At 39.8% G+C, this 12193-nt stretch overlaps 1 protein-coding gene across 1 annotated transcript in view; it reads right to left on the bottom strand.

The window, feature by feature from the left end:
- LOC140197201 (uncharacterized) overlaps positions 1–12193 on the bottom strand; it is a 121553-nt gene that overhangs the window by 69990 nt on the left and 39370 nt on the right. Inside the window, exons 14-17 of the mRNA XM_072257124.1 lie at positions 7221–7379; positions 5363–5486; positions 3086–3289; positions 275–1170 (exon numbers count right to left, since the gene is read on the bottom strand). Of these exons, the coding sequence (XP_072113225.1) occupies positions 275–1170; positions 3086–3289; positions 5363–5486; positions 7221–7379 (1383 nt within the window). The remainder of the gene's footprint in view (positions 1–274; positions 1171–3085; positions 3290–5362; positions 5487–7220; positions 7380–12193) is intronic.

The following is a 12193-nucleotide window of genomic DNA, read 5'->3' on the forward strand; positions in this document are numbered from 1 at the left end:
TATTTATGACAAAATATCCATTGCTGGCAAGTACATGCTGAGTGCCACTCAGAGGGGTGAGTTTAAACATGAATCCCGAGCACTCGTGGAACTGCTCTGTGATTTTCAGCTCTTCACTCCTCAGGAGAAAGGAGGCATTTGCAGTCAACTTTCCCCTTTCAGAAATATGTGGTACTTCACAAATACTTTGATTTCCAGAAATAATCACACAATCAGCAAGAACCTGATTTGACATAGGTTACAATGGAATCTTGATTGGAACTCATCACCTCACCTTTCTAGTGTCATTGCTCCCTTCAGGTCCTCTTCCACGCTGATGACGGACAAACCCCATACCTTGTGCAGCAAGAACTCGAAATTAAACAGACACTCTGTTAACAGAGTTGGCACTTGGCTCGGGGACTGCAGCAGGTGGTAAGGAACCCCATTCAGTTTTCGGAGGTTGAAGGTGTAACTCACTTCAGAATCTTCTCCGCAAACCCAAGCCAGGGGCTGGCCATTGAGATCCTCTGGGCCACAGATGCTCGACTTTCCAGAGAGGACAGATACTTTTCCCAAAAAATAGTTTGCTATAGTTGAGTGCAGAGAGAGCTGATCATCTTTTGATGCCAGGTACCTCTTCAAACAGTTAAATTTCAATGCTGAATGGGCCCAGTTAAATGTGTGAGTGTTGTCAGTCCTCTGCTCTACTATGTGGATTTTCAAGTCTCTCTGAAGCTTCATCCAGATTACTATGGGCACCTTACAGAGAGAAACATTTTGGAATTGCCTGACCTCTTGCATGACCATCTGGTCCAAAGAGAGAAGATCAATCATTTCAGCAAATGTGACACCATTTCTTGACAATGTCAGTAATCCTGCTACTTTCTTCACAAGCTCTTTCCCATGTTCCTTCTCCAATCTACTAAGAATTGCTGAATACAACTGCTGCAGACTTTGTGGTAGATAAATGTCTGAGACCGGTGTGCAGGACTGCCAGTGTAGAGACTCCCTGTATGCACACTGGAGATAGAGAGGAGTAGGGCACCCACTGCAAGCTTCCAGTAGTAAGTCCCATTGGTCAGCTGTCAGTTTCCGATGGTCTTTCTTCAACCAAGAACTGACCATGTCCTCTATTTCCTCAGAAGTGAGTGGTGGGATATGAAGAATGTTCCCATTTTCCTTTAAAATCTGTTTAAAGAATTGAGGCTTTATTATGACTTTGCTTCACTGCCTTCTCCAATCACTGTAAGAAACTCTCTTATAAAACATCTAATTAGAGAAATTATGCCACACTGGATTGGAGTCTTAAGACAAAGAAATGGATTGTATTTTGCGGACAAGCAATAGTCATAAATCTCAGAGCAAAATTCTGAATGGTGCTGGGGAGAGATTGTGTACTTATTTGTGTGTAACAGCAGAGAAGGAGGAAGAAATAAAAGTCAGTTTGTGCTGACTTTGCTACAGTTTCCATCAATTTCAAATAGCCAAATCAAAAGATGGTATATGTTGTGAAGAGGCAGAAAAAGAAATATAAAATAAAAAGAGTAACTGAATGAAGAACTTGAGTTAAATTTTATCCTAAAGAGAGGTTGAATCAGAGTCAGGTTTGATATCATTGGCATATGTCAAGAAATTTGTTGTTTTGTGGCAGCAGTACATTGCAACACAAAAAAAACCAACTTAAATCACAAGAAATAAACACACACACACTATATATATATATATATATATATATACACACACACACAATATAATATTATATACACAATATATTCCCAAATTTGCTACTTAAAACTTAGATTCTGCAATTAAATTCAGAACTAATAATATATTTTACCCAATCAAACTTAAGACGTAATAGTTAATGGGAGTTAACTAGTAGCACTATAAAGATGCTCTCGGATGCAGCAGGGTTAGAATAATACCACAGAACTTTGCCTTCCGTGTGACACTGGGCTCAAATAAACCATTACAAAGATTGCTGCTACTGATATTGTAGCAGAAGCAAAATAAATATCTCCTGAGACAAATTAGGTTCTGTTGGATTTGAAGTAGTTCAGGGTGACACATATCTATTGATGGAAAGTAGGAACTAAATCTATCTTTTATTGTTCATTGAGTCCAACAAGGTTCAGCTGTTGACTGTAAAGACAAGAGATTCTGAAGATATTGGAAACTTTGAGTAATACACTAAATGCTGGAGGAACTCCAAGCAGAGGCCCTTCATCGGGACTCAATGCATGGATGAAGTCCTGATGAAGGGTCTCAGTCCAAAACATCGACTGTTTATTCCCCTCCACAGATGCTCCTTGATTTGCTGAGTCCCTCCAGAATTTTGATTTTGTTGATCAGTTGCTGACTGAGTAGGATTTGGTGCTGTAGGATGGGACAACAACCCATGCCATTTGGGTTGCTACACACTTGGCCCTGGATAACCGTGCAAAACAATGGGTTGTGTAGTGTCAACTGCACAAGTTGCATTCAATTTTCTGGTAAACCATGCAGATTCAGCAGGTTAAATTACAGTACATCATTGGCTTTGCAAACCTGTGTCTGATTTCTCAGGATACAGGAAGATATAGTGGGGTAATAGGGTTGGTGGATATCCTTCTGGAGATGGAGAGTCTCATTTCACACCCGGTAAAATGAATAAACCAGAGCTGTATCAACAATGACCTGTCACAGTGTGGGTGAGACGTTTGACTCACAAGGAAATGTGAAAGAAGAGCAGCTCTAGGAATTTCTGCAGCACTTGTTTTTGCCGCGATTTAGATTGTCTACCATCAAGCCCTTGAAAATGATTAAGGTAGCTCTCTATCGGTTGACCAAACAACTTGTAGACTCTGCATAGACTGATAAGTACTAATTTTGTAAGCAAGCTTATAAAAACTTCTCTGTGGCCTTGGAGGTTCAGCTCTGTAAGATAAATTGTACTATAATAATATATAATAAGTGCCTACATACAATCCATTAGTTGCTTTTATTGGTTAGCAACTATCAACCTTTAACAACGAACTAGGCAAAGACACAGGTGTATAAAGATACTCCTGCTAATCTGTGAAAACTGTACAGTAATTCAGTCATTACAATAGATTTTTATTACCTTTAGTGCTGCCTGATTCTCCTCAACTGTCATGGATACAATGATATAGACATTCTTTGGCAGTTCTCTGGGAAACCAGGATAGATTTTGAGCATTGTAGTCATCAGATAATTCTTCCAAGCCATCCAAACTAATTAACAGAGGCTTGTCTTCTGTAGCAAGCTCCAGCATTGAAGTAAACTCATTTAACAGACCTGAGAACTCCTGAGCAAGAGCACAAGACCAAAAGGTATTGATAGAATTATAAGCAGATTAATCCCATTGTTCATATTCTATTCTATATCCTGAATTTTCAGGTCTGGTGGAAGAGGTGGCAACCTGGAAATGGAGGCTTAAAATTTAGTAACTCTTTTCCACCATTAATGTTGTCACTGCCATTTTGGAGTGGCCATAGGAGGAGGAGACAGCCATTGGTGGGAGGCACCCAGCTTATTAAAAACATACAAATAAGTGTCAATGAATTCAGTAGGAAAAATGTGTCATGCTTGGACTGTTTAATGAGAGTGTTTACCAGCATTAGGAGGAAAAGCCCCAAGGGGTTTCAGAGAGGTGAAATTCTTGATTTCTGTGGGACTAAGGACCTTTACTGTTGCCTTGCCTCTCCCAAGTGCAAGACTGTTACAAACTCTAACTTCTTTCCTTCTGTGGACTGGGATCTCTGCAGACCTTCTCCTCACCTCTTCTTATCACCTAGGACACTTAATACTGTAGCAATCTGAAGCCAGAGGGTTGACCTTGAGCATCTGTAGCCTGCTAATCTGTGTATATCAAGCCCCGTTGTCAAGTACACGACATATCCAAGAATTACTGCCAATCAGCTAGAGGATCCCCCCCTCCATCTTCCTGGTTATTAGTCCAGAAAAGAATGTAGCCCCAATTAACAATAAACACTGCTTCTCCCAGACTTCAAAATCAACAGACGCAATATGCAATTGTGTCCATTCTCCATTCAAAGTGCAATGTGGTCTAATGTGCAGAATAATATTTCAGTGCTTCAGTCCAATGTTCGTAATTCCCAAGTCATCCCTTCCCATCATCAAAAGTGTCTCAAGAAGGCAGCATTGATTATCAGAGATCCCTATCATCCAGACCATGCCATCTTCTCACATCTACCATCAGGTAGTTGGTACAGAAGCCAGAAGTCCCATTCACCCAAGTTCAAGAATATCTACTATCCTTCAACCATTCTCTTCTTGAACTAACCTGCACAGCCATAGTCACTGCTTCATAAGGGCAACATTATCACCACTTTGCGCTATAATGAACTTGGTTTTTCTTATCCTAATTGTGTTCTTACTTGTATAATTTATGTTTACTCTCAGATTTTCTTCTGAATGTTGTGCCTTTAATGGTATGTATCTGTGATGCTACTGCAGGTTAAGTTTATCATTGCACTTATGATATGACAACATGACTTCACTAGAGTTCAGAAAAATGAATGAGGATCTCATTGAACCTACCGAATACAGGATAGCCCATTTGGAGCAGGTGTTTCCATTAATGGGAGAGACTAGGACCAGAAAGCACAGCCTCAGAGTAGAAGGAAATCCCTTTAGGACAGACTTCATTACTTACTGCCCATTACATTGCTGGCGTTTACGGCAGCAATGAAGGTCCTCCATCTCTGGTGGTGTTCAGGGCTTCCTTCAACATGTCAGTAGCTTCCTCTCAGTTTTCACTACTGTCAGTCATGCAAGTCAAAGGTGGAGACTCAGAAATACCATCACACTGAGATGTAGAAGGATGTTTCATTGCTGTTTCTGTAATGATTTTGTTTTACCAGTCAGGGTCGTTAGCCCTGAGCTGAACCCCCAAACCTGAAGGACCGGTGGACCACTCTCAGCCTGGCCTCTACTGTTTGGCATGGGTGACCCTACCAAGAACTGAAGCATAAAGCCCTGACCCCAGCCAACATAGCTCTCTGAGCCATATAGGTATCCAAGCCTCCAAACCACAACAAGGTCCTCTTGGAGGCTTCGGAACAGAGATGAGGAGGTAATTCTTTAGCCAGAAGATTATGGGGAGAAGGCAGGAGAATGGGGTTGAGAGGGAAAATAAATCAGCCATGATTGAATGTTGGAGCAGACTTGATGGGCTGAATGGCCTAATTGTTCTCCTATGCGTTACGGTCTTACGGATTCTCTTGTGAATGTTCGTTTAAAACAAGGGGTGAAAATTAGGCTGTCCAATGGTTGGAAGACCCACTTAACAAGATCATTGCCCAGGTTGAAAATGATCCCCATATGACTTTAAATATTCCCCATTTACTCATAATACCTCTGAGAAATATATCGACTTATTATATATTTCGGCAAGTTGGATGCACAAGCTCCAAAGAAGCAGGCGAATACTTCTACTTTCTCCAGTGATGCCAACAAAGCGAACAATTCTGCGCAATTCTCTGAAATGAAAGGACTTGTCAGTTTTAAATTGTCCACATTACAAAACAACTGCCTTGGTGCAGTTACACAGATATTTAATTTTTTTGTACAAAATATTCTACCTGTGATATAGCAAAACAAACCTTGCTATAATTATGACATTCAAGCAATTTATAGATTATAGAACAGTATAGCCCAAAATGCTTTGCTGAACTAATCAAATAATCAGTTTAATTTAAATCTTTCTTCCTGCACATAGTCCATATCCCTCCATTCTCCGTATTCACCGATCTCACGTGCTTATCTCAGAGTCTCTTAAATGAGACTATCAAATCTGCTTTCACCAACATCACTGTCAGCGCATTCCAGCCACCTGCCATCTCTGTGTAAAAAAAAACTGTCCCATATATCTCCTTTGAACTTTTCCACTCTGACCTTAAATGCATGTTTTTTTGGAAAAAGATACTGGTGTCCGATCTTAAGATATTTCTCTCTCTCTCTCTCTCTCTGTCTACTCTATCTAAATTTCTAAGATGTATCATGAGACAGTGCTCTTCAAATACTTCAGAACTAAATGAAATTTCACATTTTGAGAAGACAACTCCAGTTCCTACTCAACATTAGTCATAGCCTCTGTAACTATGTCAAGTGACGCTTCCTGGAATCTGAATTCTGGAAAACTAGCACCAAAAATGTAGAGAAAATTGCCAGTTGTGTTTGCATTTGCAGTCCTAACTTGTCACAAAATGAAGAATGGATCAACAAAATTAATTCAGAAACATTTAAAACTGCATGCTGACTTGGCACCCTTGTAGTTTGGAAGTAAAAACCACAACACTATATTTGGTGGTTACTGAAGTGGCAACTACGAGGCTAATTCTTTACATCTCTTGAATCTCATTAAGATAAGTGAACTTAAAGCAAATACTAACATTAACAAAGGATAATTTATAGTCTGTTTTGGCAAGTGAACAGGAAATATGCAAGTAAAAGTCAAATGCATGAAACTTGAGTATCTAATATCCACAGGAGTTTCATGTACACAGTCATAAAAATGTTCCAACATTGGAATTAATTGCTAAAACAGCTTTTATTAATTGATATTATAAATGATCTTTAAATATAAACCTTGTTGGATTGAAGTGTTTAAATTAGCATTCAATGATAATGTCAACTTCCAATTAGGTTTCAGTTACTAGAAATAAGTAGGTTAAAAACTATCTGAGAATATGCTAATTTGTGCTCTAACCAAACTGGACACATTCTATCTTTTGTTTTCAAAGTGTTCAGTTAATTTTAGTTAAATTTTATTCAGGCATGTCAATATTGATGCATGAATTAACACTCATTAGGGTAATGTTATCTAGGGCATTTGACTCCAATAGAGTGCAGCACATGATTTCACTTAAACAGAATTTGCAACCAGAGACACAAAAATCCTTGAAAATGATTACTATCAAGGGGAAACATTGAATGAATTATTTACACTGTATTATATCGATTTCCATTATCTGACACTGGATTGTATTTACACAGGGTTGAAATCTACTTGACAGCCGAATTCATTGAACAATGTTTCATTGTTTTATTGGTTGATACTCCATATGTGAAACTGGAATCACAGTGCCAACTGCAATATAATATTGCAAACATGCACCGCATGGCAATTGTTCTAATGTGCTGATGGCTGATGGCTGACTTCTTTTCTCTTTTGCACATGAGGCTGTGTTAAAGATTGAGGATCTGGCACTTACCCTGAGATCCATTCGGAGGACAGAATGGATGCCTTGGCAACAAGAGCACTCTTGCCGCATCCCGCTTCCCCAAGAAGTACAATCGGTCTTTGTTTCGACTGTTGCAGACATTCCTTCAGGCTGAGCAAGAAAGTTTCTCTTCCAATGAAAAATGATGCTCTTGGAAAAGATTTATAACAATAAACCTTTCAATTGGGACAATACTGGACCAAAACTTTTGATACAGAGGGCTCTATTTAAAAGAATCGTCAAGGTGACATTCATTTCATCAAACAATAAACTGCACTGAGGTTTATAGCAATCTTCAATTAAACACTAATGTAAAATGTATAGCTTTGATACTATTAATTATTAAGGCAAAACTATATTTGAAATTAAGTAGTTTCTCACTCTTAGAAAAGCAACACGTGCATTTTGAAATGAATTGACTGCGATATGACAACAGCTGCTAACTGTGTCAGTGCAACAACTTTTAATGCTCATTACATCATGAATTTTTGCAAATGCCCTGATTTCCACTGGAACCATGACAAAACAGCTTACGCAGATGTTTTTCATGATAGAGTGCACCCTCTTCAATGAGATTAGGAGCTGTTGGATCCTGATGCTTTTGTAATCTAAAGGTTCTTAGCAAGTCCAGAATGAGACATAAAACTTGCCGCTTACGGTCTTGGTAACATTTTATTAATTGTCACAAGATCAAAGAAGAACAAGAAGAGTCGAGGGAACAAATACCAGACTACAAAGTAGTCATAGATTTTACTTCGGTCTCTCAACACTTCTTCTCTTTGTTCTTCCGTACTGACTATGCCAAGTTGTTGGATCCTGATGCTTTTGTGATCCAAGGTTCTTTGGAAGTCGAGAATTAGGCATAAAACTTATTACTAAGCAATTTTATTTCGTGTTACAAGAATGAAGAATGAACAAGGAGGAGCCGAAAGAACAAAGAAAAGAAAAAAGAAAGGCATTTGTGGTCATCATACATAGATTAGGGATAATAGCAATTCCAGTGGTAACATTTAACATATAAAATAGCCAGATTCATAGGGCATTACACTTGCTACTGAAAACTAATAAGATTCTAGAAAAATACAGAAGCAACTGTACTGTAATGACTGGCAAATCCACTGAACAATTACATGTACATGTCGGTGATTATATAAAATTACAAGCAAGCATAGGAAAGTTAAACTAGAAGAAAAATATCAATTCTAAACCTAATCCAACAGACCAAAGTAACCATATGTTGTCTGGTTTCCTAGAGCTAAGTAACCATATATTGTCCTGATTCCTGGTTGCTATCCCCTCTCAAATTATGTCTCAAATTACACCAGTCACAAAAGCTTCTGCCTCATAATTAATGACATCCTTTGAATTCCACAAGGAGTTGTGTGCAAACAACAAGATATCCAGTTAACTACTAACTATTCACTGAAGTAAAGCTGGTAATATGAAATACAACCAAAAAATAGCGGAAATACTCAGCAGCACAGGCAGCATTTGTAGAAGGAGAAATAGTTATAGCTCACAACTTCAATAGCCTACGACCATTGAAGTCTAAATATTAATTCTGTTTCTCCTTCCACAGATGCTGCCTGAATATAAGAATTTGAGAAGCAGGAACGGGAGTAGGCCATCTGGCCTGTCAAGCCTGCTACACCATTCAATAAGATCACGGCTGATATGGCTGTGGATTCAGCTCCACTGACTTGCCTTTTCCCCATAACCCTATATTCCACCACTATGCAAAAATCTATCTATGTTTTAAGTGTATTTAATGAGGTACCCTCTACTGCTTCCCTGGGCAGAGAATTCCAGAGATTCACTATTCTCTGGAAAAAATAAGGTTCATCCTCATTTCCATCCTAAATCTACCCTTTGAAACTTGAGACTATGGCCACAGTTACACACCTACAGTGGAAACAACATTCCTGCCTCTATCTTGCCTATTCCTTTCATAATTTTATATGTTTTTGTAAGTTCCTTTCATTCTTCTGAAATCCAGTGAGTATAGTCCCAGGTGACTCAATCTCTCCTCAGAGTCTAACTCCCTCATCTATGGAATCATCCTGGTGAATCTCCTTTGCACTGCCTTCAAAATCAGTATATCTAATTTCGGGTTATGAGATCAGAACCAGATGCACTACTCCATAAGGCATAGGGGCAGAATTAGGCCATTCAGCCCATTGAGTCTGCTCTGCCATTCCATCATGGCTGATCCCAGATCCCACTCAACCCCATACACCTACCTTCTCACTATATCCTTTGATGTCCTGACCGATCAGGAAACCATCAACTTCCGTCTTAAATATACCCACGAATATGGCCTCAACTGCAGTTTGTTGCAGACCATTCCACAGATTCACCACTCTCTGGCAAAAAAAATTCCTCCTTACCTCTGTTCCAAAAGGTCGCCCCTCAATTTTGAGGCTGTGCCCTCCAGTGCTGGATAACCCCAGCATGGGAAACATCCTCCCCACATCCACCCTATCTACTCCTTTCAACGCTCAGTAAGTTTCAATGAGATCCCCCTGCATTCTTCTAAATTCCAGTGAGTACAGGCCCAAAGCTGCCAAATGCTCCTCATATGTTAACCCCTTCATTCTTGGAATAATCCTCGTTAACCTCCTCTGGACTCTCTCCAATGACAATACATCCTTTCTGAGATATGGGACCCAAAACTGTTGACAATATTCCAAGTGTGGCTTGACTAGTGTCTTATAAAGCCTCAGCATTACCTTCTTGCTTTATATTCTATTCCCCTTAAAACATTGTATTTGCCTTCTTTACCACAGACTCAACCTGTAAATTAACCTTCTAAGAGTCTTGCATGAGGACTCCTAAGTCCCTCTGCACCTCTGATGTTTGAATTTTCTCCTCATTTATATAATTGTCTGCACTATTGTTCCTTTTACCAACATGCGTTATCATAAATTTCCCAACCCTGTATTCCATCTGCCACCTTTTTGCACATTCTTCCAATTTGTCTAAGTCCTGCTGCAATTGCATTGCTTCCTCAGTACTACCTACCCCTCCACTCATCTTCGTATCATCTGCAAACTTTGCCACAAAGCCATCTACTCCAGGTGCAGCCTCCTAGTATCTTGTACATTTGCAGCATAATATATATTGAAAGGTCTAGATAGAGTGGATATGCAGAGGATGCTTTCTATAGGTGGAGAATTTATCATCAGTGGGCTTAAACTCAGAAAAGAAGGACATTCCCTTAGAACAGCGATGAGGAGGAATTTCTTTAGCCAGAGGGTGGCGAATCTGTGGAATTGATTGACACTAAGGATTGTGGAGGCCAAGTCATTGGGTATATTTAAAGCAGAGGTTGATATGTTCTTGATTAATAAGAGCATCAAAAGTTACGGCAGTGAAGGCATGAGAGTGGGGTTGAGAGAGATATTAAATTAGCTATGTTCAAATGATGGAGGAGACTTGATGAACCAAATGGCCTAATGTTCTACGTATGTCTTATAGCTTGTAACATAACTACCCTGCCCTCAAATTCAATCTCTGTAGCAATGAAGGCCAAAATTCTATTTGATTGGGTTGGCAAGTTTGCAGACGACACAAAGGTTGGTGGTGTTGTAGGTAGTGTAGAGGATTGTCAAAGATTGCAGAGAGACATTGATAGGATGCAGAAGTGGGCTGAGAAGTGGCAGATGGAGTTCAACCCGGAGAAGTGTGAGGTGGTACACTTTGGAAGGACAAACTCCAAGGCAGAGTACAAAGTAAATGGCAGGATACTTGATAGTGTGGAGGAGCAGAGGGATCTGGGGGTACAGGTCCACAGATCCCTGAAAGTTGCCTCACAGGTAGATAGGGTAGTTAAGAAAGCTTATGGGGTGTTAGCCTTCATAAGTCAAGGGACAGAGTTTAAGAGTTGCGAGGTAATGATGCAGCTCTATAAAACTCAGGTTAGGCCGCACTTGGAGTACTGTATCCAGTTCTGGTTGCCTCACTATAGGAAGGATGTGGAAGCATTAGAAAGGATACAGAGGAGATTTACCAGGATGGTGCCTGGTTTAGAGAGTGTACATTATGATCAGAGATTAAGGGAGCTAGGGCTTTACTTTTTGGAGAGAAGGAGGATGAGAGGAGACATGATAGAGGTATACAAGATATTAAGAGGAATAGATAGAGTGGATAGCCAGTGCCTCTTCCCCAGGGCACCACTGCTCAATACAAGAGGGCATGGCTTTAAGGTAAGTGGTGGGAAGTTCAAGGGGGATATTAGAGGAAGGTTTTTTTACTCAGAGAGTGGTTGGTGCGTGGAATGCACTGAGTCAGTGGTGGAGGCAGATACATTAGTGAAATTTTAGAGACTACTAGACAGGTATATGGAGGAATTTAAGGTGGGGGGTTATATGGGAGGCAGGGTTTAAGGGTCAGCACAACATTATGGGCCGAAGGGCCTGCACTGTGCTGTACTATTCTATGTTCTATTATTATTTACCATTTAAATAATAATCTGATCTTCTACTTTTCCTTCCAAAGTGGATGACTTCATATTTGCCAACATTGTACTGCATCTGCCAGTCCTTTGCCCATCTATATTCCTCTTCAGACTTTGCTTCCTCTGCACAATTTGCTTTTCCACTCAACTTACTTGCATCAGCAAACACTCAGTCCCCTCTTCCAACTTGTTAATACCTACAGTATCATGAACAATCTGCGGCACTCTGCTCACCAGATTGCCAACCAGAGAAACACCCATTTATTCTACCTCTCTGCCTTCTATTGATCAACTAATCTTCTATCTTGCACTGTACCGTTGCCACAAATTTTATGATGTATGTCAGTGACAATAGACCTGATTCTGATCCATGCCAATACAGTATCCCCAACTCCATGCACCTTATCTTATTGATAAATCCCTTATGTCATACCTTATTGTACACCTTCTGGAAATCTAAGTATGCAACATCCACCTGTTCCCCTTAATCCACTCTGCTTGTTATTTC

This window comes from Mobula birostris, chromosome 5 (assembly GCF_030028105.1).
Source record: "Mobula birostris isolate sMobBir1 chromosome 5, sMobBir1.hap1, whole genome shotgun sequence".
Taxonomy (NCBI): Eukaryota; Metazoa; Chordata; class Chondrichthyes; order Myliobatiformes; family Myliobatidae; genus Mobula; species Mobula birostris.